The sequence below is a fragment of the Saccopteryx bilineata genome, chromosome 2, assembly GCF_036850765.1.
Source record: "Saccopteryx bilineata isolate mSacBil1 chromosome 2, mSacBil1_pri_phased_curated, whole genome shotgun sequence".
NCBI lineage: Eukaryota > Metazoa > Chordata > Mammalia > Chiroptera > Emballonuridae > Saccopteryx > Saccopteryx bilineata.
Window position 1 is genome coordinate 257,261,336 of NC_089491.1, and position 26,652 is coordinate 257,287,987.

The 26,652-nt window shown below is 38.5% G+C and overlaps 1 protein-coding gene across 4 annotated transcripts in view; it reads right to left on the minus strand.

Annotated features, from left to right (window-relative positions):
• Positions 1 to 26,652, minus strand: part of HORMAD2 (HORMA domain containing 2) — a 95,240-nt gene that overhangs the window by 10,252 nt on the left and 58,336 nt on the right. The window contains exon 11 of one of the 4 annotated variants that reach the window (XM_066255034.1): positions 18,979 to 19,060. The exons of the other annotated variants lie outside the window; for them this stretch is intronic. Within the exon in view, the coding sequence (XP_066111131.1) occupies positions 18,986 to 19,060 (75 nt within the window). The 3' untranslated portion in view covers positions 18,979 to 18,985. The remainder of the gene's footprint in view (positions 1 to 18,978; positions 19,061 to 26,652) is intronic. 4 annotated transcript variants of the gene reach the window in all.

Sequence of the window (26,652 nt, forward strand, 5' to 3'; positions counted from 1 at the left end):
AAAGGAGATAAAAGTGAATACAAATATAGATAAATTTTAAAATATGGAGGCAGGAAATAGAATGATGGTCTTAATTATGTCTATGAAATAGAGTTTAGGTTATCAGCTTAGAAAGGGAGGAAACTGGTAGTCTTGAGTAGCGCTTAAGACACTTATGTGATGAAATTATGGACAATAGGAAGGGAGTGAACAATAGACTTTTAAAATTAATATTAACTGTTGCTTAGAATCCAGATAGCTTTAAGATGTATCACCTTCAAATTAAAACTTATCAGACCATATTAAAATTTTTGCTCTTCTTTTTACAAACATTTAAAAGCTTACAACAGACCATATACTGTGCTGACAACATTACAAATGTTACCTCATTTATTTCTCAAACTACAGTGTGAGGACAGGGGGAGTTTTTCTCTTTTAGAGATGTGGAAACTGAAGTTCATAAAAGTGAAATGACTTGTCCAATTCACATATTTAGTAAGTGGAAGACTTGAACCCAGACCTGATTTCAAATTTAGTGCTCTTCATAATTTGCTTCTTCAACCCAAAGGGGAAAACAAAGGTAGAAAATTGCAGGTGAGACAATCAGAACTCTATGCAGGGTTCATAAGTTTCTATTTGGGGTTGACCCTTTTGGGACATAAGCTATGGGACCTCAAACTAAACACAGCCAAAGCCAAGTTCATTGTTTTTCCTTCGTGAGCAATTTTTCCTCATGACTTTTCAATTTGTGTTAATCACCATTTCCCAGTCATCATTAAAGTAAAAAACATAGTTACTTCAGATTCCTCTCCCACCCCCTAGTGCCTACAAAGAGTTCTTATAATGAGTAAGTGGAATAAAACAGAGCACCTGGTACAACATCACACATATGCAAGTCATTCAGTGACTGATGGCTGTTATCATTCCTACTGCCTTAGGTATCTCATACCTAGCCAAACTGGACAGTTGTGGTAGACTGAAAAATAGGGCACCATTTTTCAATGTGACCATCAAGGCAGAGACTGAAGTGATGTAGCCACAAGCCAAGGAATGCTAGCAGCCACTTGAAGCTGGAAGAGGCAAAGAATAAAATCTCCCCCAGCGTCTCCACAGGGAGTATGGCTCTGTGTACAACTTGATTGCAGCCCAGGGTCACTGATTTTAGACTTCTGGACTCTCATGAAAGAATCAATTTCTGATGTTTTAAGCCACCAAATTTGTGGTAATTTGTTACAGAAGCCCTAGAAAATTAACATAGTTACATTCCCCAAACATGCCTTGTTCCTTCCCCTCTTCTATATTTCTCCACATTTTAGAAAACAAAACTCTTCTTTTACTCATGCATTTTAAATTTTGAATAATTCCTTCAAGGTCAATCACTAAAACAATTTCATCCATAAAGCTTTTTCAGATCCTTTAATCATATATGAACTTTCTTTCTTTAGCAAAATCCTACAGCACATTTCTGTACTTGTGTTTTTATTTCTTTTTCTTAACTGAATTTTTATTGGGATGACACTAACACAATTATATGACTTTAGATGTCTAATTCTACTACACATCTCTGTACACTGTATTGTGTGTTCACCTCCCCCCCCCCCCCCCGCAATGTGATCGTGTTTTTCTGACAGCATAAATATTTTTAAACAATTTGTCCTTTACCTGGGAATGGGTTTTTTGGGTTTTTTTTATTGTTTGTTTATTTTTAGAGAGTCAGAGAGAGGGGTAGATAGGGACAGACAGACAGGAATGGAGAGAGATGAGAAACATCAATCATTAGTTTTTCGCTGCGACACCCTAGTTGTCCATTGATTGCTCTCTCACATGTGCCTTGACCGGGGGCCTTCAGCAGACCGAGTAACTCCTTGCTGGAACCAGCGACCTTGGGTCCAAGCTGGTGAGCTTTCTGCTCAAGCCAGATGAGCCCGCGCTCAAGCTGGTGACCTCGGGGGTCTTGAACCTGGGTCCTCTGCATCTACCTGGGAATGGGTTTTAAGTTCTTTAGGAACTTATTTGTATTTAACATTATGGTCTTTAGACTCTGTACCTTATGCAATGTCTTTCACACAGTAGGTATTGATAATTCTTTTGCTATCTACATTTACTACCTACAAAAGTGTTCAATTACACAGTGATTCATATATCCTAAAGCAGGGGTCTCAAACTCGCAGCCCGCGGGCCGCATGCGGCCCACCGAACAATTTTGTGCAGCCCACAGACTAATCCACAAAGTTCAAAATATTTTGGATAAAATTAAGTAAGCCTAGGGGCCTACATGTATTTTTCATTTCTCTAGCATCCTAGCTAGATATTAGCTTAGTTAACAGCAGTTGTGATGCGAACTACAGTTTCTGGTCGTTTTGTGACACTGAGTAAACTGCATGTATGATTGTGCTTGTTGTACTGATTTTTTTTGTTTTCAACTGCAGTGAGAAAAGTGTTGCGTAACAGTTGCCTTTTGTAGACCTAGTGTGGCCCGCTGAACGGCTGTGATCTTGCTCTGCGGCCCACATGCTGAGTTGAGTTTGAGACCCCTGTCCTAAAGGTTCATTGTTTATTACGGTAGCCATTAGACACGTGAACATTTAAATTTAATCAAAATTAAATAAAATAAAAATTTAGTTTCTTGGTTGCATTAGTCCCATTTCAAGTGTTCAACAGCCATATATGAATGTTTAATTCTAGCATTCAATAACATATAGTAGACATCACAGATATAGAACATTTTCATCATCATAGAAAGTTAAATTGGAAAGAACTGCTTTACAGAAGCTATCAGAGTATAATCCAAGAAAATACAAAATTCCCTGTGGACCATAGAGATAACAGAAACTAAAAATACTTTTTTTTCCCTCAAACTGCAGAGTTATTACTGTAAAAATGTCCATTTTCCCAAGATTGTTTTATCAAGTCAATAGAATCCCAATCAAAATTCCAATTATATGTCTATTGGAATTTTAAAGCTGATTCTAATAGTCAACTGAAAGAGAAATTGTATGGGAAAATCTTTAAAATACCGGGGGAAAAGAACTATAAAAGGAAAAGAGTTGCTCTTTCAGAGAGCAAATTGTAATATCAAGCTAGAGTAATTAAAGCATGATAGCAGTAATATAGAAGTAGACAAATGGATCAGTGATATAGAATAGCAATTTAAAACCAAACTTATGTTTCTATGGGTTTTTAATTTACGATAAAAGTGGCATTCAAATTAGCAGGGAAAAGACAGACAATTCAAGTGGTACCAACACAATAAAAAATGTTCTGCCTGACCTGTGGTGGTACAGTGGATAAAGTGTCGACCTGAAAATGCTGAGGTCGCCGGTTCAAAACCCTGGGCCTGCCTGGTCAAGGCACATATGGGAGTTGATGCTTCCAACTCCTCCCCCCTTCTCTCTCTCTGTCTCTCTCTCCTCTCTCTCCCTCTCTGTCTCTCTCTCTCTCCCTCTCTCTCTCTCATCTCTAAAAATGAATTTAAAAAAAAATTAAAAAAAAAGAAAAAAAAAAAAAATGTTCTCACACTGAAAAATAAAAAAAATCCCAACTACTTTAAGGAGCCAAATGTAGAGAGCAAATATAGAAACTTATTAGAAGCAAATATAGGCCCTGGATGGTTGGCTCAGTGGTCGAGCATTGGCCCAGCATGTGGTTGTCCTGGATTTTATTTCTGGTCAGGGCACACAGGAGAAGTGATCATCTGCTTCTTCACCACTCCCCCCCCCTCCTCCTCCTTCTCTCTCTATCTCTCTCTCTCTCTTCCCCTCCCACAGCCATGACTCGACTGATTTGAGTGCATCAGTCCCAGGTACTGAGGATGGCTCCATGGAATCTCTACCTCAGGTGCTAGAAAATACTTCAGTTGTGAGCATGGCCCCATATAGGCAAAGCATCAGTCCCAGATGGGGGTTACTGGGTGGATCCCAATTGGGGCGCATGCAGGAATCTATCTCTCTGTATCCCCTTCTCTCTCTTGGAAAAGAAGAAAAAAAATTTTTAAAGAATATAGAAAAATTTATTTATAACTTTAGCATTGAGAAGAACTTCTTAAGCAAGATATAAAATGATCAAACCATAGAAATACAACCCATGTTTCTAAATTAAAAGAGTTAATATTAAGATGTCAATACTACCCAAAGCAATCTACAGATTCAATACAACCCCCACCAAAATCTTAATGACACTTTTTGAGGTAAGAGAAAAATCTATTCTAAAGTTTATATAGGATGTCGAGGGATCCTAAAACTCCAAAGTAATCTAGAAAAAGATCAAAATTGGAAGCCTCACTCTTCCTAATTTCTTCCTGATTTACTACAAAGCTATAGTAATCAAAATATGTGATACTGGCATAAAGACAGACATATCGACCAAGGATAGAATAGAAATCCCAGAATAAACCCTCACTTATATGGTCAAATGATTTCAACAAGGTTGTCAAGAATGTTCAATGGAGAAAAAAAAGTCTTTGCAACAAATTATGTTAGGAAACTGGATATCCACATGCAAAAGAATGAAGTTGGACTCTTATACCACATACAAAAATTAATTCAATACTTCAAATGCACATAGCCTCTGACTCCTAGGCATCTACTCTAGGAAATGCTTGCATATGCACACACAGAGTCATGTTCAAGGACATTCCCCAAAGTACTGTTACTAAGAAAAAGCAAAAACAATTTAAATGTTCCAGTAATAGCAAAAAATTGAAATAAATCACAGTACTTTACCACTGAGGAATACCACGCAAAAGTAAAAAAGAATAAGGTTAATATAAATATACTGACAAAAATCTCCAAGATATGTTAAGTGAAAAAAGTAAGTTTCAGCCTGACCAGGCGGTGGTGCAGTGGATAGAGCGTCAGACTAGGATGCAGAGGACCCAGGTTCAAAACCCCAAGGTTGCCAGCTTGAGCATGGGATCATAGACATGACCCATGGCTGCTGGCTTGAGCCCAAAGGTCGCTGGCTTGAAGCTCAAGGTTGCTGGCTTGAGCAAGGGGTCACTTGTTTGCTGGAGCCCCCCAGTCAAGGCACATGAGAAAGTAATCAATGAACAACTAAAGTGCTGTAAATGAAGAATTGATGTTTCTCATCTCTCTCCCTTCCTGCCAGTCCCTATCTGTCCTTCTCTGTCCCTCTCTCTGTCTGTCACACACACACACACACACACACAAACAGAAAAAGATTTCAGAAAAGTACAGTATTATCATATTTATGCTTTAAAAAGTTCACAAATCAAATATATGCACATATGTATATATGTATATCAACATAAAAATTATTGAGATAGTTTATATTCTTTTTTCTTACTACATCTTCACAATTCAGTAGATATCTCAACTCAAATTAGCCACATTTCAAGTTCTTAATAGCCATATGTAATTCTGTTAAAATTATTTTTTATTTGATATTTTTATAATCAACATGCTTATTACTTCATCTCTTTCCTTTATTTCATTGTGATGAAAGCTTTATTATGAAACTATTTTTTATTTGTAAACTGAAAAGGTAATGAAATAACATAAAAAATACCTTAACATTTATTTGGCTTACCTTTCACAATTATAAAATATTCAAAAATATGATTAGGTACTTTTCATAGTGAATTCCTTTTTTTAAAATTGACTTTAGAGAGAGAGGAGAGAAAGAAAAGGGGGGGAGAGGAGCAGGAAGCATCAACTCATAGTAGTTGCTTCTCATATGTGTCATGACTAGGCAAGACCAGGGTTTCGAATCAGAGACTTCAGCATTCCAGGTTGACACTTTCTTTATCCAATGCACCACCATAGGTCAGGCAATTAGATACTTTCAATAGACAAATGTCAGTTACTTCCCTAGTTTCAATTGTCTGAGTAATTAACTATCAATTCTGTGGTAGCTAAAGTAGACATATAAAATCACACTCAAGCACATACTTGAAGTAATTATAAATGAAAACGTTTTTTCTTGGTTTGTGGCCTGTAGGAGGAAACCTACAGGCAATGACATGATGATGTTATTAGATGTACTAAACTTGACATAGATTTGCTGATTCTTCAAAAAAGAGATGAACAGATCATAGATACAGAATTGGAAATGTGATACCCTGCTTCTCATAGACTTGCTATGTAGGTCATTTGCTTGAATCTGAGTCTCTATAAAGTACTTTAGCAGGTGTCAAAAGGATCATAGCATAACTGTGAGTATAGAAATGATTATAGAGATAGGTCCCATAAATATATAGCAAAAGACCACTCTGCTGTGAAGTCTGATATCCAAATGTCAGGAAGAGGGCAAAGGAGATGATACTTAGGAACTCTGGCATCCTCTAAGTATCAATAGTTCTTCCATACAAAGTAGAAGCAGAATGGCAAAGATATATTCACTAAGAAGTCAGAGTGTCAGCCTGATGTATGGACATCCTGGGTTCAATTCCCGGTCAGGGCACACAGGTGAAACAACCTGCTCCTCTCCCTGCCCTTCTTCTCTCCCACTTCTCCTCCCGCAGCCAGTGACTCAATTGGTTCCAGCATCGGCCCGGGCACCGAGGATAGCTCATTGGTTTGAGCATCAGCCTCAGGTGCTAAAAGAAAAATTGCTCTTTTGATTCAAGCATCCGCTCCAGACAGGGGTTACTGGGTGAATCTCAGTCTGGGCACCTGAGGCAGTCTGTCTCACTATCTCCCCTCCTTTGACTTAAAAAAAAAAAAAAAGGGTCAAATTTTTCACTTTAAATTGTCCCTAAGTTCAATAGAAGAAAATAAGACAAAAGAGAAAAAAAAAACCTAAAGAGAAGTAATTGGGTGTTTAGAGTAAGGATAAGTTTTATATGAGGAGCAAACACTTAAACTTACTTTTTATTTTGCTTTTCCCGCAAACAATGAAACATTTTCAGTTTCTAAAACAGAATGAAGTAATCATATCTCTCTTTCTGATCTTTTATTTTTAACATATTTGAATCATTTCCTATAATTAACAGAATTTTCTATGGCATTAATTTAAGTTGATGTCTAGTTATTTAATTGCCTACTTCCACTTTTTATTTACTTCAATTATTAATATGATCACATAGTATAAAATTCAAAAGGTAAAATAAAGATACAGTGAGACATTCCTTGCCAACCTGGAGCTATTCAATTCCCCCCCTAGAAAACAACCACTGTTACCAGTTATTTGTACATCCTCTTAGAAACTGTGTTCTGTTTTCATTTTGAAATCATCTGTTTCACTAAAAACTTAAACTGCTATAAAATTGACAGTATCATTGTCTTCAAATTGTTTTACTAAAGCTGAAACAGACCTGGCCACAGTAAGAGTAAATGAGGAGGTAAAGCCTTGAGACCAAGTAACACTCCAATCTGCAGGGTTACTCTTGATCTTATATTTTATGGATGTGGGCTTTCTTTCCATTGCCTCCAGTTATTTTCCCCATCTAGAGATCATGTTTTCCTCAGGACTAAAGGAAAAAAAAGAAAATCAAAGAATGGGAGGGTAAAAGACAAGGGTCAGGAAAGCAGAGATTCAAGGTACCATGCTAAGAGCTGTGGTGGTGATGGGTGCAACAGGATGGCACAGTAGGGATGGGCAGCAGAGTGTTTCAAGGTAGTAAGGAACACAGGTGTGTAAACAACAAAGTCGAACCAACACTTAGCACAAGTAGGATGAAGTAAGAGCTAAATAAAGATACAAGCAGTATGTGGTAGAAATGTAGAGGAAGGAGAATGGGGGGAGGGACCTCGTAAATAAGCCCAGGGCTGGTTGAGCACGTCTGATGAGCTTCTTAAACCACACACGTTTTCCCTGACTCATGAAAACCTAGAGCTGGAAGAATGCCAGACCAGTGTGCTGAAGCTCAGTCAGTAGAGAAGTCTTTTGGAACGAGTATGGAGAGAAAAAACTAAGAACTTTGTACACACAGAAAACATAAGGAATAATAATAAATGTCCTACTGCAGGTCACAACAGATCTTTAGTTGTGAATCAGAGAAAAAACGAGCATTTTCAAAAGCTTTCCTAAAGTCAGGGCTGCCAGGCATTGCTCACCTTCAGGGGGCGCCACTCAGATTGTTGTCTGTTTTAGCTATTACTGGAGTTGTGCAGTCCACAATCAATGGCAACCATCATTAGGGCAAACATCAGTTTTTTTGACAACCACTTTCTAAATTTCCCCATCATTAAACTTTTATTTGGGATACAGGGTATTCCTTTTGGCTAATATATCCTATGACAAGGAAAAACAAACAGAATGTTATGAATATATTTTCTTAAAAACCCAAGGTTGTTGAATATAAACTGCAGTGTAGCTATGCTACAGAATATGACTAGATTATATACCTAAAGTATGACATACTGTACATATTTTCCAACCTATAAAGATTTTCCATGATGGGGTAGGGCTGCTCAGTTTCAAATTAAACAGTATTTATTTAGAAATGTAGGGCCATTTCAAATCAGACTAGGCCAGAAAGCAGAGTAGACTAGAATTATTGTTGCAGGGCATCTGGCACGTTTTACTCTGAGGCTTTCAGAATTTAATGATTAAAAGTTGAAAGTTTCTCCTCATTATAGAAGAGTTTTTCTGATTTCCTCATTCACTATCTCTTTTCACTGCCATTATTTAATTCAGCAATGTACAGACATCCCCCAATTTGGACAACAGCAAGACAGTTAGTTGGTCATATAAAACAATTTAAAAATGAGACTTGAAACTGATTTTTGTGAGTGTTTAAAATCATGCCATTGTAGTTTGTAATTCCTGGTTCTAATATTCCTGATTAGGAAGCGTCTAACCAAGTCAAATCAAATACTTGTCATCATAAGATACAGCTGTGTTTTGTTCTCTTCTCTGCTTTGCATTAATTGTTAAGTCTGCAGGAATGAATCTTTTAAGTTTTGTGTGTGTGTGGGTATTGAGCTAATTCCTGGTGGTTTTTTGAATTTACCCACATTTTCCCTTTTTGTGGAAATATTTACACTGGGGATTTCCACTAAGGGAATTAAAGTTAATTGAGCTTTTTTTTTTTTTTTTTGGATTATAGCAGCTGAGGCTATATTTCTATTAGTGCCCTTTTTTTTTCCTTGCCCTCCTCTCAGAGAGTGTTTCCACACAGGAGACTTAATCTAAATGGTTCTCATGGAATATTACATATGTAAAATAAGATCATGTATTTGAAAATGTTTGGCACAATATATGGTACATGTTAATCACTCAATATAAACTGAATATGTGATTACTCTAAATGAAATGTGCCCTGAGCTGGCATGGGGATTAAAAAAAATCCAGCCCTGCCTGATAGCTCAGTTGGTTAGAGCATCGTCCTAAAGTGCAAGGGTTGCTGGTTTGATCCCTGGGTACTTACAGGAACAACTCTATGTTCCTCTCTCTCTCCTACTTTTTCTCTCCCTCTCTCTCCCCTTCCTCTCTCACTAAAATCAATAAAAATTCTTTAAAAATCTAACTTCTCTTGAGGTATGAGAAGTACAAGGAATCTTTGAGTGATAAGTGAGATTACATATTCACTTATCAGTGAATATATCTTTCACTTCAAACTTCAGCTACAAACTTCTAGGGTTCCTATAAATGCAACAATGGGCAATGAACTGCATATGTTTGGAAATGCTTAACTTTTAAGCATTTAACAAAAGAGCATGGAACCTAGAGACACTGAAAATTGAAATACATACGAATTCATAGATATGTCCTCTCAAATGCATACATCCTCTCAAATCCCACCCAAGAAGCAATGAATAAGCTTGAAAAAAATTATTCATCTGGCTTTTTTCATGGTTTAGCGCAAAGACTGAGAACTAGGGGGCTGGGTTCCATCACTGACTTGCAAGTTTCCATCACAGTAAAAAAAAAAATGGGAGGGGGAGAATATTTGCCATGTACCAAACAGCAATGCTTTGAGGATTAATGACATAATGTCTGTAAAGAGGTTGGAGCTTGGAAAAAAGACACTACATAAATATAAAGTAGTATTAATATTTAGGCTTAGTTCACAATGTGAGACCTGCTTTCTTTGGCTCATGAGGTCATCAGCAGTTTGGTAAAGTGTGTTCAAACACCCACAGAGAAGCCTTGTTAGGTTCCTTCTAAGTGGACTGTAAAGCTAATCTGACCTACCTGGTCGGAGCAGTCATGGAGGTTATGTTCCCTTTTCATGGTCTCCAAGAGGGTACAGATGGTGAGTGCTTGACTCCATAAAGGAATGAGACATAGCTAAGAGAGCACTTCAATAGCATTTAGGTCTTCCCAGGAATGCAGTGGGAGTTTGCAAATGTTTTGGCTTAGAATTAAACAGAAGTCCAGTCATATCATATCTTGATTTAAAAGAAAGGCCAAATTTGCCTTTCTCAGAAAAAGAAAATTTGAACTAAGAGTAGGAATGAGACAGTAACTTCTTGGAATGGTTAGCTTATATCTTTAAAGGATTTGGAGGCAAACTTGGGTATTTTTGTCCTGGGAAAGTCCTTGATGGCAATATCCTGATTCCTCATGAGTGCTTCATATCTGTGGAATGGTTATCAAGGTCAGTCTTGCAGAGGTTTTAGTTCTCAAGTTTCAAAGGACAATTCAATGTAGACATTGCCTTGCAAAGTCTTGTGGTATAACTAAATGACAGTAATGTTATTGTGACAAAATATTTTCATTTTTCAGTTTTAAAAGATAAAATTAATTTTGATCCAAGGGTCTCAGGCATCAGAAACCATCTTCAAAATGGAAGGTTCATAAACTTATTATAATCATTAGCACTCAATAGTGATTCTGAGGCTGTGTCTAAATACCAAAATATTTAAAAAACAGATAGAAAAAATGTGAGGAATCTTTTTACCTGGATGTTTTGTTATTACCTTGATCTAGGTTTAGTGTTCTTTCAGATATGATTTGGCTTCTTGTCCACTGATTACAATGCTATTATTTCAGATGACTGATATTGATAATACATGCTTTCTTAAGGGAAAGGGAACAGAAATGTTTTAGCCTTCTCAACTTGTAGTCAAATCTACACTAACTAAAAGGCTTTGTTGAATAAAATATTGACCTTAGTTCTTCTTCGTCTTCCCATCTCATGATGAATATTTTAGTCCTATCGGCAGTTAGGTGTGGCAGAGCAAGATAGGCATCCACACGGAGAGGTGTCAGAGCCTGGACAGGGTGAGAAGGGTGTCCATGCGAAGGACAGGCCTGGCATGAGGAGTCAGCGGCTAAATGAAGCAAGGAAGGCCTCACAAGTATTGACCCACAGTAGGATGTCAGAGAAGAAGTCCAGGACAGGATAGTCAAGAGCCTTAAGGAGGTGAGATGGATATCTATGTGTGGGTAGGGAAAGTGGCAAGGATGGGAGTTGGTTACATTTAAGGAGACCAATGAAATAAGTAAATATGTTAAGTAGAATGGGAACCAGGTTTCTTACTGATGGAGAAATTACAAATATGGACAGTAAGAAAACTAGAATAATTTCTATAGTATTAAATCAGAATTGTCAATATAGGTGTGAACTCGCCTGACCAGGCGGTGGCGCAGTGGATAGAGCATCGGACTGGGATGCGGAAGTACCCAGGTTCGAGACCCCAGAGGTCGCGCGCGGGCTCATCTGGCTTGAGCAAAGAGCTCGCCAGCTTGGACCCAAGGTCGCTGGCTCCAGCAGGGGGTTACTCGGTCTGCTGAAGGCCCGCGGTCAAGGCACGTGTGAGAAAGCAATCAATGAACAACTAAGAAGTTGCAACGCGCAACGAGAAACTGATGATTGATGCTTCTCATCTCTCTCTGTTCCTGTCTGTCTGTCCCTGTCTATCTCTGCCTCTGTAAAAAAAAAAATATATATATAGGTGTGAACTCATGGATTCTGTGTAAAGACATAAATATAGATATGTATGTGTGTATGCATGTATGTGTGTGTGTTGAGTGTTATAGATATATTCTCTAGCTCTCTCAATTGAAAGAGTCCACATCTAGGCAACTAAAAGGGACCACTAAAAAACCAGGGGAAATAGCTGACTCCAGAACTGGGACAGGAATGTGCTCAAGATGAGCCTGGAACAGCTTGTTGTGCTAGAATGTAAGAAAGTGGGACATGTCAAAAACACAGCTCAAAAGGGCAAAATCTGAGAGTGAGAGCATAAAAATAAATACATAAATAATAGTAATGGATAAAATAGGTATCCAGAGTCTATACTGATATAAATAATAAATAAATGGGAAGTTTAATAAGAATGGGATAATTTACATAGTTTCAAAGTACTTCCCTACAAAGTACTTATTTATTACATAGGGGAACAAAGTAAGTTTTCAGTAGAGAAGCTTGGCAGAAACCATCTGAATCAAGTGACCAACATAAACACCCTCAGTAACGGACAGATCAGAATCAAGTGCCATTCTACGGGAAGCATTGAGTATGAGTACTTGGCACCTTCTATGGTATTCTTGAAAAAGATGCATACTCTGAATTTATGCATAAGGAAACATCAGACAAACCCAAACTGAAGGACCTTCTACAAAATAAGTGGCCCATTCTATAAATACATGTTAAGGTCATGAAAGTCAAGGAAAGACTGAGGAACTGTTCCAAACTAAAGGAGGCTAAATAAATTTAACAACTAAATGCAACACCTCTAACCAGGCATTATTGGGACAATTAGAAAAACCTGAATTTGAAGGTTAAACGATAGTAATGTATCAAAATTAATTTCCTGGTTTTCATGGTTGTATTGTGATTATGTAGGAGAATGTCCATGCTTCTAGGAATTGCATTCTGCAGTATTCTGGTTCAGAAAAACAAAATCATTTGTGTTGTACTTGCAGGTTTTGTGTAAGTTAAGAGAGTGTTTCTTTCTTCTTTTTAAGTGAGAGGAGGGGAAATAGACAGACTCCCACATGTGCCCTGACTGGGATCCACCCAGCAACCCAAAGCTTGAATCAACGGAGTTTTTTTTTTTAGCACCTGAAGCTGACCCTCGAACCAACAAGCTATCCACAGCACCCCAGGACTGATGCTCGAACCAACTGAGCCACTGGCTGCGAGAAGTGAAGAGGAAGAGAAGAGAAAGAGGGAGGAGGAGAGAAGCAGATGGTTGCTTCTATGTCCATAGGCTGGCCAACACTCTATGCACTGGGCCAGCTGGCCAGGGTCTAGAGAGTGTTTCAAATTAAAAATTTATATTAAAATATTAATTTTAGTCTGACCAGGCAGAGGCGCAGTGGATAGAGCATCAGACTGGGATGCAGAGGACTCAGGTTCGAGACTCCAAGGTCGCCAGCTTGTGTGTGGGTTCATCTGGTTTGAGCAAAGCTCACCAGCTTGGACCCAAGGTCGCTAGCTTGAGCAAGGGGTTACTCAGTCTGCTGTAACCCCACGGTCAAGGCACATATGAGAAAGCAATCAATGAAAAACTAAAGTGCCACAACGAAAAACTGATGTTTCTCATCTCTCTCCCTTTCTGTCTGTCTGTCCCTATCTATCCCTCTTGCTGACTCACTCTCTGTCTCTGTCAAAAAAATAAAAAATAAAGTACATATATCTTTAAAAAATATATTAATTTTAAAAAGATTGTATATTTTCTTATTTTTTCTTGTTAATATAATATATATTTTACAGACAAATATTGTAGAAATTGAAAACATTTATTCTATTCAAACCTGTCCAGTGATTATTTTGAAATGTGTCCATGTGAAAGTGAGGTATCAATAAGCTTGACTGGTTTTAGAAACAGAAAAAAGGCCAGAGAAGCTGGAGATGAAGGAGTGAGGAGAAATTGGCAGGAGCTAGGGTCAGAGCCTTAGGCTAGAGCAGATCAGGTATGGCCTTGAAGGCCATGGAAAGTGAAGGGACATGAACAGATTCATATCTTTAAAAGATGATTTGATGTTTTATGTCAAATAAACTGTGTGAGGAAAAAATGAAAATCGAAAGACCATTGCATTGGTACTGTTTACTTGTGTTAAAGTGGTAGCAATGAGATAGTGATAGTGGTGAGATCTGAAATATAGTTCAAAAGGAGAGCTCACTGGACTTGCTGGTGGACTGGCTGTGGGTTACAAGGGAGAACTAAGAATGGCTCTGAGGGTTCAGTCAGAGCAAGTGGGTAACTGGCAGTGTCATTCACTGAGATAGAAAAGACTGAGAAAGTGACTATTGACAGGAAAATAATGAGAAATATGTATTGGACAGTGTAGTAGTGGGGATGAACACCTGATTAAAATAGCTTAAAGAGAATAGAAAGTGAGGAAGTAGACCTAGCAAACATAAACAACTCTCTTGCAAGATGGATATGATTTGGTATCAACGGAAAGAAGAAAGGCATTCCAGGCAAGAGAAAGTATATTTGATAAGATATGGAGGCAGAAATTAACTTGGCTTGTTCTCGTGACAGTAAAAAACTGACCTAACAAGGAAAGGGAACATGTTGGGTAATAGTGGGAAATGAGATAGGTAACATGGAGCCAGATCATGAGCAGCCTGAAAGCCTGTTAGAGGTGTTTAGACTTGATGAAGTAGGAAGTAGGAGTCATGAAATACTTTAATTAGGCAAGTGATATGATGAAAGTTATATTTAAAGACGATTAGACTGGCAGTGGTACATGGGATAAGAGCAGAAGGCTGTGGGAGAGCCTGGAGGCTGTGGCAGCAATTCAGATGTGAGAGGATGAAGGCCTGGACTCAAGTTTTGGCAGAAAGAACAGGCTAGAAAGGGAAGGCTTGGGGGAATTTTGATACCTGACTAAATAAGGGGAATGATTTCAGGATTCTGAACTTCAGACACTGAGAGCATAAAGGTGATGCCGAGAGGCAGGGATATTGGGTAAGGAAATGTCCTGGGTGTGAAAGACAGAGGGCAGTGGTGAATAAAAAGGTCAGTATACAAGATTTGACAAGATAGTGAGTCACCAAAGTGGAAATGCCTAACAGACGGTTGAAGATATAGTGCTGGAGCTCTGGGGCATGATCAGGGCTCAAGATCTAACATTTGGGAGTCTACCATATAGGTGATGCTTGAAGCCCTAAGTATGCAAGATTCTCCAAAGGAAAGTACATGGAGATTGAAGAGTATATGGTCAGAGACCTTGGAGATATCAGGGTTCTCCTGTAATTAGGGGTGGGAGGAGGAACAAAAGTGACAGAGAGAAACAAATGGCAGGTAAGACAGATGGAAAAAGAATGAGAACAGTTTAACATCATAGAAATAAGAAGGAACATTTAAAAGAGAGAATATAATCAACATCACAAAATAGGTCAAGAAGAGCCTGACCTGTGGTGGCGCAGTGGATAAAGCGTCAACTTGGAAACGCTGAGGTCGCCGGTTCAAAACCCTGGGCTTGCCTGGTCAAGGCACATATGGGAGTTGATGCTTTCTGCTCCTCCCCCCTTCTCTCTCTCTCTCTCTCTCCCCTCTCTATAATGAATAAATAAAATCTTAAAAAAAAATAGGTCAAGAAGAATAAAAGCATGCGTAAAGGCTGTGAGGTCAATTAATTAAAAAGTCATTGTTCATTTTGAAGAGAGTAGTTAGAAAAGTGAAGATGATTGAAGAAACCAGCTTTCTGAGTTGAGGAGCACGTGAGGAGGGGCGCAATAATTGGAAAGCATCTTGCGAGAAATTTGGTGAAGAAAGGAAAGAAACAGCAAATAGAGGTGTGATTAGAACCACATGAAAGTTTTTCTACCTATTAGGACCAACGTCACTCAAATTTTCCTACTCTCCTTCTACTCTGAGATTTCAAAGTCTTGCTTTTGAACAAAGTCAGAATTATGGTACGAAGCATCCAAAACCAAGAGGAGGAATTTGATCTTTTTGTGTGTCTTATAAATTAATAAAAAAGTATCTTGGTGGACTTTCAAACTATCTTCTGCCAATTTTTTTCCCTAAATTGAAACTATAGATGTTCTGACAGCTATGAAAAGATATAGTATGATTATATCCAGTGGCCTTTTGAGGTGTTTATTACCCAATTGAGGTGTTTATTTCCAAGCAGAAGACTATAAGCTAAAATTCTCTTCTTCAGACCATTTAGACTTAAATTCTTTTAAGTATAATTTTGTAGTATTTTTATAGTATTATGAAGTGTTCTTCATGTTAAATTAGGCAAGACTTTACCAATTCTCAAAAATCTTGTATAAAGTAGTAATATTATCTTTATTCTTCAGACCAAAATACCTAAAGAAAAAATGCATGGCTTGTCCTATGAACTAATTTGACTATTTTTTTAATAATATATTTACTGACTTCTGGGTAAAGATGGTAGATGGACACACACATTATTTGGTTTCCTCCTCAAACCCCACCAGAAGGATCGTAAAGAGATTTATTTAAAGAGTAGAAACCCCAAAGGGTAGAAAAATAAGAGAGACGACAACAGCAATGAAATTTTGAAAGTGGGAAAATAGACAAGTGAGAGGTAACTAACATAGCTGGTAAATTAGTAGTGGCGCAAACCAAGGACCATCCAAATGTACATTAGTCTAAGGAATTTCCAGCATCGGGTACTTTGGAAGAGAGAATAAAGAGAATGGGTAAAGGAACTAAAATAAAACCAACGGAGAGATATTATGAAGCAGTTGGGATCTGCAAATCTCTTCCTCACTTTTGCAATACCGAATAGCTGCTCCTTGCCTACCTGGACATAAAATCAGAAGTTTATGCCTGACCAGGTGGTGGCGCAGTGGATAGAGCATCAGACTGGGATGCGGAGGACCCAGGTTCGAGACCCCGAGGTCACCAGCTTTAATGCGGGCTCATCTGGTTTGAGCAAGGCTCACCAGTTTGGACCCAAGGTCACTGGCTCGAGCAAGGGGTTTACTCAGTCTGCTGAAGGCCCATGGTTAAGGCACATATGAGAAAGCAATCAATGAACAACTAAGCCTTAGTTGTCACAATGAAAAACTGATAATTGATGCTTCTCATCCCTCTCCGTTCCTGTCTGTTTGTCTGTCCCTATCTATCCCTCTCTCTCTCTGTCTCTGTAAAAAAAAAAAAAAAATCAGAAGTTTATTCTCTGAAGTTTGTATTGGGTAGTGGGATACAAAGCACAGCTGAGGCAGGGTTATGGTACTGGAAAGAGAATTAAGTGAAAATATGCATACTGAATGTGGAGACTCTCGGCCCTCTATGTGACTCCCAAAACACTGGTGGCCAACATAGATTGTGAGAAAACAGACCAAGAGGAAAAAAATTAAAATGAAGATATTGAGAATTGTCCCAAAGGCCTGACCAGATCATTCTACAATGAAGGTCACAATTACAATCATCCACAAACTCAGAGCTTTCTAGCCTTTCCACTCTTAAATATGAACAGACAACCAAGAACTACCAGCCATCTTTGGACTCCTGAGGAGAGAGAAGTAGGGGAAGTAGATAAGGGTAGAGGAAGAAACAGAGAAGAAACAGAAAAAAAACAAACAAAGACATATAGAGGGAAGAAATCTATCTAGAGAGAATTAATATCCTTTGAGGTAAAAGACAATTCTGTAAGCATAAAGAACAAAATGCCATAAAGAGGAAGATTCAGAGAACAACAAAAAGCTCTTAGAAATGGAAATATAGTAGCACAAGTAAAAACTCAATAGAAGAGCAGGATTATATTGAGAAGTTATCCATAAGAGCAGAATCAAAGTACAAAAATATGGAAAACTGGAGAAAAATATCTTTTAAAATAAGAGTATTTGTACAGGTGGTCCACTATCTAAATATTAGGAGACCAAAATTTAAAAAAAGAGAGGAATTTGAGGGAACATAATTTTCATCAAGGAAATAATTCAAGAAAATTTCTCAGTTCTGGCCTGTGGCTCAGTGGATAGAATGGGAATCCTGGGTTCAATTCCCAGTCAGGGTCCACAAGGGAAGTGACCATCTGCTTCTCCCTCCTCCTTCTCTCTCTTCTCTCCCTCTACCATTCTTGCAGCCAGTAGCTTATTGGTTCCAGCGTGGCCCTGGGCACAGAGGATAGCTCGGTTGGAGCGCATCAGCCCCAAGTGCTAAAAATAGCTTGGTATTCAAGCATTTGCCCCAGATGGGGTTGCTGGGTGGTTGGGGTGCATGCAGGAGAGTCTGCCTTACTATCTCCCCTCCTCTCACCTAAAAAAAAAAATCCCCAAACTAAAGGAATATCCAAGTTACCAGATTCAAATGGGCCACAGAGTGACAAGCATAAATAATGAGTGAAAATAGACCTTCATCAATGTACAACATTAAAAAATTTCAGAGGAAAAAGCTTCCAGACAGGAAAATGTAGATAATACAGTGTGTCTGTAAAGTCATGGTACACTTTTGACTGGTCACAGGAAAGCAACAAAAGATGATAGAAATGTGAAATCTGCACCAAGTAAAAGGAAAACCCTCCCAGTTTCTGTAGGATGATGTGGCAGCATGTGCGCATGTGCAGATGATAACGTAACAACGTGTATACAGCGGAGCAGCCCACGGCCATGCCAGTCGAGATGTGGACAGTACAGAGCAAAGTTCAGTGTGTTCTGTGGCTCGCTAAATTCGAATCTGTGACCAAAGTGCAACGTGAATATCAGAGTGTTTATAACGAAGCGCCACCACATAGGAATAACATTACTTGGTGGGATAAGCAGTTGAAGGAAACTGGCAGTTTGGTGGAGAAACCCCGTTCTGGTAGGCTATCAGTCAGTGATGAGTCTGTAGAGGCTATATGGTATAGCTACCTAAGGAGTCCTAAAAAATGTGTGCCTGAGCCCACATCGAACTGCACTGAATAGGTATGAAACTGGGAGAGTTTTCCTTTTATTTGGTGCAGATTTCACATTTGTATCGTCTTTTGTTGCTTTCCTGTGACAGGTCAAAAGTGCACCATGACTTTACGGACACACTGTATACAAAAACATGGAATAGAACGGTTTGGAAGTTCTTAAAAGCACAAGTGAAATCTAGAAGACAAAGAAACAATGCCTCAAAATTCTCATGAAAATACTTGTCCTCCTAGATTTTTATTTCCAGCCATACTCTCAATCAAATATAAGAATAGAATAATGATATTTATAGCACATATAAGACCACAAAAAATTACCTTCTATCTAGCCTGTGGTGGTGCAGTAGATAGAATATTGACCCGGAATGCTGAGGTTGCCAGTTTGAAATCCTGGGCTTGCCTGGTCAAGGTACATACAACAACAAGCAATCAATGAACAACAAAAGTGAAGCAACTATGAGTTGATACTTCTTGCACCAAACCCAGCTCTCCTCTCTTTATAAAATCAATAAATAAAATCTTTAAAAAAAAGTTACCTTCCATCACACTTCTTTAAGGAGGTTATCAGAGGATACAGTACATGGAAATGAAAGAGCAAATCAAGAATAAAAAGTAGGAGATCTGGGAGTGACGTCACGAAGATGGCGCCGTGAGCAGCGCGTCCGACAGATCTCCCCAAAATCTCAACAAATTTGTCAACTAGAAACAGAAAAATTTATCTTCGGAGCATCCTAGAGTTCCACACACACACTGAAAGCAAAAGGACTGTTGCTGAGGAGGGAATACGCCTGTGGTGAGTCAACCCACGCGTGCAGCTGCCCGCGCCGCGTCCCGGGGAGTGCTGGCAACCACCAGCGTGCTCTGAGAAGCCGCACGCTCCCCCCACTTGCCGCGTCCCGGGGAGTGCCCACAACCGCCGGCGTGCTCTGAGAGGCCACGCGCCCCCCCCAACCGCGTTCTGAGAAGCCGCGCGCGCCCCCAGCCACCGAGTCCCAGGGAGTGCCGGCAACCACCGGCGTGCTCTGAGAAGCCGCGCGCCCTGAGCCGCCGCGTCCCGGGGAGTGCCGGCAACCACCGGCGTACTCTGAGAAGCCGCGCGCCCTGAGCCCCCACGTCCATGCCGGCAACCACCGGCGTGCTCTGAGAAGCCGAGCGCGCGCGCACGCCCCAAGCCGCCACGTCCGTGCCGGCAACCACCGGCGTGCTCTGAGAAGCCCCGCGCGCCCCGAGCCGCGTCCCGGGGAGTGCCGGCAACCACCGGCATGCTCTGAGAAGCCGCGGGCCCCGTGCCATAGTCTGGGAGGGGCGCCAAACCTGTCTTTCCTAGTCAGGAGATTCTCTCCGTGGACGGGGCACCTCACCCAGCCATTCGAGCTAACAATCAAGCGTTGGGCGAGGGGCGCGTAGGCAGCCTTAAATACTCTCTGGAGCACAGCTGCGGATCCAATCACTGAAATTAGCTTAACCCACGAAATCTACGCACCCACGGGGCTCTAATTGATAAGATCTCTCCCAGTTCAGTGATCCAAGACAAGAGGCATAATATTTTTCAGTGCCTTTCGCTAAAGGGGCGGGGGCAATATCTGATTGACAGAGCCTCCATATTCAGGGATATACCTAACAAGAGGGACTTGGCAGATATTAAGATCTATATAGCAAGCAGCGAATAGTGCATCTTCTTTCCAGCCAAAACAGGCTACAAAGTGTGGAAAGCCTGGGTTGAGTGGTCCAACTGAATGGTAGGCGCTGAACAGTCACCTTGACAACAATTGACTCCCAGCCCCACCTGATTACGCTGGAGGCTCTGACTGCCAGAGCCTTACCCAGAGCCTTCGGCTGAGTGAGGATAGAGTGGGGATTTCCCAGCTCTTTGAGCCTCTTACTCCCCAGACAGATAGCAGTGGCAGCCTCATAGCTGGATCACCAGGCTGCTATTTCAGAAAGGGGAGACTAGGAGAGAAACTCCAGGAAAGCAAACTCTCTCTCATTGTTGGACTCTACAAACGCCAACAAGCCTTGACTACCAGCGAGACTAAAGCCAATTATATGACATTGCCATAGAATCCCATCAACTGCAAATCCCTATTAAGCGTGACACAGGGGCAGAACCTGGGGTACAGAGTCACCGACCAGGAAGAGGGAGAGAAAAGAAAAAGGAAGAAGTTAACCTCTCAATATCAAGAAAAATCCACAGACTTTATAACTTGTTCCACTAATTCTTTGTTGTTGTTGTTTCTCTCTTCTTTCTTATTGCCTTTATTTGTATTTCCTCCATCTCGGTCCTTTTATTCTCTGCCCATCTTATGCTACCCTTTTCTTGAACTACACTACCCATGAGTGTTACATTTTATTTCTTTTCTTCATCCTTACTCTCCCTTAGGGTTACACTCCAAAACCCTTAACTCTCACTCTCTCCCCTTTTGATTTCTTTTTGTTCTTTTTTGTTTTTTTCCCCTTTCCTTTTTTTCTTCCTTCGTTTCTCTCTTTTTCTTATTTTTTCCTTTCTATTCGTTCCTTCTTTTCTCCTTTTACTTTTCCTCTCATTTAATCCTCAATCACGAACAAATTATTTAATTTGGGACTCAAGTTTTTTTTTGTTTTTGTTGTTTGTTCTTTTTTTTTTTTTTTTCATTTTCTGCTTTTGTTTTTGGTTTTCCATTGTTTGTTTGTTTTTGTGGCATTTTGGGTACTTTTTACATTGCTTTTTAACTCACTAGCATTCCTCCCAACCCAAAGTCTCCATTGTATTTAGTCTTCACTCCACTTAATACAACAGATTTTTACTTATTATTTTTATTTTTTTCTTCTTTAAATATTATTTTTTCTCTCCTTTTTTTTCAGTTTCCCTCTTATCCCTCTCACTATATCTCTTAGTCGACCATCACTTACAAGCAAATCATTTTATGCTTGTCTAAGATATCCTCCTTTTTTTTTTTTTTTTTTTTTTTTTTTTGCATTTAGTAGGTCCCTACTCCCTTTTTTGCCCCTTGAACTCTTCACCCCAAATCAGGCCCTCTGTTATAGGCAGTTTTTGTTCCATTTAGCATAATATAATTCACAGGTCATCACAATATTTACCTAAAGAGGTGAGAGGAGGGGAGGAGAAGAAAGGAAAAAGGGGAAAATAATAAATCATTACTTTTTTTGAGTGTGGAGTGTTTTTCTTTTTTTTTTCCCCCCTTTTTATTCTTTATTAATTCTAATTAACAATATCAACAAGACCACCTTCAGATGCCAATAAGAAAAAGGAAATCGAATATTATGGATACAAAAGATAGAGAGGTAACACAAATAGATGTGGAAAGATCTATGGAGAAAAGATTTAACATACTGGAAGCCTTGGAGCCAAATGACAGAGAATTTAAAATAGAAATCTTAAAAATACTCAGAGATATACAAGAAAACACAGAAAGGCAATTTAGGGAAATCAGAAAACAACTCAACGATCACAAAGAATATATTACCAAGGAAATTGAAACTATAAAAACAAATCAAACAGAAATGAAAAACTCAATTCACGAACTGAAAAACGAGATAACAAGCTTAGCTAATAGAACAGCCCAGATAGAAGATAGGATTAGTGAAATAGAAGACAAGCAACTTGAGGCACAACAGAGAGAAGAAGAAAGAGACTCAAAAATAATAAAAAACGAGAAAGCCCTACAGGAATTGTCTGACTCCATCAGAAAGAATAACATAAGAATAATAGGTATATCAGAGGGAGAAGAGAAAGAAAATGGAATGGAGAATATACTCAAACAAATAATAGATGAGAACTTCCCAAGCCTGTGGAAAGAACTAAAGCCTCAAATTCAAGAAGCAAACAGAACACCGAGTTTTCTTAACCCCAACAAACCCACTCCAAGGCACATCATAATGAAGATGACACAAAACAATGACAAAGAAAAAATTCTCAAGGCAGCCAGGGAAAAGAAGAATACAACATATAAAGGAAGACCTATTAGATTATCATCAGACTTCTCAGCAGAAACTCTACAAGATAGAAGAGAGTGGACCCCAATATTCAAAGCCCTGAAAGAGAGAAACTTTCAGCCAAGAATACTATACCCATCAAAGCTATCCTTCAAGTACGAAGGAGATATAAAAATATTCACAAATACAGAAAAGATGAGAGAATTTATCATCAGAAAGCCCCCACTCCAGGAAATACTAAAGGGGGTTTTCCAACCAGATTCAAAGAACAAAAGAAAACAAAACCACAAGTAACAGCTCCACCAAGAAAACAATAAAACCAAACTTAAACTGTGACAACAAAAGAAAAAAAAGGGGGAGAAAGGATGAAGATTAACAGTAGCAAAGGACGATGAAGCGCAGAAATACTCATAAGAAAGGGTACTACAATGAATATGGTAGGTACCCTTTTCATTACTTAATGGTAACCACCCTTGAAAAAACCACCACAAAAACACTTGACTTAAAAAAGGTAGCAACAGAAGAAAGAAGTATGGAATACAAACAAACAAAAACAAATGATAGAAAAACAAAAGAGAAGAATCAAACAAGATACAAAACTAACAGAAAGCAATTTATAAAATGGCAACAGGGAACCCACAAGTGTCAATAATTACACTAAATGTAAATGAATTAAACTTACCAATAAAAAGACACAGAGTAGCAGAATGGATTAAAAAAGAAAATCCAACTGTATGCTGCCTACAAGAAACTCATCTAAGCAACAAGGATAAAAACAAATTCAAAGTGAAAGGCTGGAAAACAATACTCCAAGCAAACAACACCCAAAAAAAAGCAGGTGTAGCAATACTCATATCTGATAATGCTGACTATAAGACAAAAAAAGTACTCAGAGACAAAAATGGTCATTTCATAATGATTAAGGGGACACTGAATCAAGAAGACATAACAATCCTTAATATATATGCACCAAACCAAGGAGCACCAAAATATATAAGACAGCTACTTATTGACCTTAAAACAAAAACTGACAAAAATACAATCATACTTGGAGACCTCAATACACCGCTGACGGCTCTAGATCGGTCATCCAAACAGAGAATCAATAAAGATATAGTGGCCTTAAACGAAATACTACAACACCTGGATATGATAGACATCTACAGGACACTTCATCCCAAAGCAACAGAGTATACATTTTTCTCTAGTGTACATGGAACATTCTCAAGAATTGACCATATGTTGGGCCACAAAGACAATATCAGCAAATTTAGAAAAATTGAAATTGTACCAAGCATATTTTCTGATCATAAAGCCTTGAAACTAGAATTCAACTGTAAAAAAGAGGAGGAAAAACCCACAAAATTATGGAAACTAAACAACATACTTCTAAAAAATGAATGGGTCAAAGAAGAAATAAGTGCAGAGATCAAAAGATATATACAGACAAATGAAAATGAAAATACGACATATCAGAATCTCTGGGATGTAGCAAAAGGAGTAATAAGAGGAAAGTTCATATCACTTCAGGCCTATATGAACAAACAAGAGAGAGCCGAAGTAAACCACTTAACTTCACACCTTAAGGAGCTAGAAAAAGAAGAACAAAGACAACCCAAAACCAGTCGAAGAAAGGAGATAATAAAAATCAGAGCAGAAATAAATGAAATAGAGAACAGAAAGACTATAGAAAAAATCAATAAAACAAGGAGCTGGTTCTTTGAAAAGATCAACAAAATCGACAAACCCTTGGCAAGACTCACCAAGGAAAAAAGACACAGGACTCAAATAAATAAAATCCAAAATGAAAGAGGAGAAATCACCACAGACATCATAGATATACAAAGAATTATTGTAGAATACTATGAAAAACTATATGCCACCAAATACAACAATCTAGGAGAAATGGATAAATTCCTAGAACAATACAACCTTCCTAAACTGAGTCATGAAGAAGCAGAAAACCTAAACAGACCAATCAGCAGGGAGGAAATAGAAAAAACTATTAAAAACCTCCCCAAAAATAAAAGTCCAGGCCCAGACGGTTATACTAGTGAATTCTATCAAACATTCAAAGAAGACTTGGTTCCTATTCTACTCAAAGTCTTCCAAAAAATTGAAGAAGAAGCAATACTTCCAAACACATTTTATGAGGCCAACATAACCCTCATACCAAAACCAGGCAAGGATGGCACAAAGAAAGAAAACTACAGACCAATATCTCTAATGAATACAGATGCTAAAATACTAAACAAAATACTGGCAAATCGAATACAACAATATATTAAAAAAATAATACATCATGATCAAGTGGGATTCATCCCAGAATCTCAAGGATGGTTCAACATACGTAAAACGGTTAACGTAATACACCATATCAACAAAACAAAGAACAAAAACCACATGATCTTATCAATAGACGCAGAAAAGGCTTTCGATAAAATACAACACAATTTTATGTTTAAGACTCTCAACAAAATGGGTATAGAAGGAAAATATCTCAACATGATAAAGGCCATATATGATAAACCATCAGCCAACATCATATTAAATGGCGTAAAACTGAGGACTTTCCACCTTAAATCAGGAACAAGACAGGGTTGTCCACTCTCTCCACTCTTATTTAACGTGGTGCTAGAAGTTCTGGCCAGAGCAATCAGACAAGACAAAGAAATAAAAGGCATCCATATCGGAAAAGAAGAAGTAAAGGTATCACTTTTTGCTGATGATATGATCCTATACATCGAAAACCCAAAGGACTCCACAAAAAAATTACTAGAAACAATAAACCAATACAGTAAGGTCGCAGGATACAAAATCAACATACAAAAGTCCATAGCCTTTCTATATGCCAACAATGAAATATTAGAAAACGAACTCAAAAAAATAATCCCCTTCACGATTGCAACAAAAAAAATAAAATACCTAGGAATAAACATAACAAAGAATGTAAAGGACCTATATAACGAAAACTACAAGACATCGCTAAGAGAAATAGAAAAAGACACAATGAGATGGAAAAATATTCCTTGTTCTTGGATAGGAAGAATAAATATAATTAAAATGGCCATATTACCCAAAGTAATATATAAATTTAATGCAATTCCCATCAAAATCCCTATGAGATTTTTTAAAGAAATGGAACAAAAAATCATCAGATTTATATGGAACTATAAAAAACCCCGAATAGCCAAAACAATCCTAAGGAAAAAGAATGAAGCTGGGGGCATTACAATACCTGACTTTAAACTATATTATAGGGCCACGATAATCAAAACAGCATGGTATTGGCAAAAAAATAGACACTCAGACCAATGGAACAGAATAGAAAGCCCAGAAATAAAACCACATATATATGGTCAAATAATCTTTGATAAGGGGGCCAACAACGCAAAATGGAGAAAAGAAAGCCTCTTCAACAAATGGTGTTGGGAAAACTGGAAAGCCACATGCAAAAGAATGAAACTCGACTACAGCCTGTCCCCGTGTACTAAAATTAATTCAAAATGGATCAAAGACCTAAATATAAGATCTGAAACAATAAAGTACATAGAAGAAGACATAGGTACTAAACTCATGGACCTGGGTTTTAAAGAACATTTTATGAACTTGACTCCAATGGCAAGAGAAGTGAAGGCAAAGATAAATGAATGGGACTACATCAGAATAAAAAGTTTTTGCTCAGCAAGAGAAACCGATACCAAAATAAACAGACAGCCAACTAAATGGGAACTGATATTTTCAAACAATAGCTCAGATAAGGGCCTAATATCCAAAATTTACAAAGAACTCATAAAACTCAACAACAAACAAACAAACAATCCAATAAAAAAATGGGAAGAGGACATGAACAGACACTTCTCCCAGGAAGAAATACAAATGGCCAACAGATATATGAAAAGATGCTCAGCTTCATTAGTTATTAGAGAAATGCAAATCAAAACTACAATGAGATACCACCTCACCCCTGTTAGATTAGCTATTATCAACAAGACGGGTAATAGCAAGTGTTGGAGAGGCTGCGGAGAAAAAGGAACCCTCATACACTGTTGGTGGGAA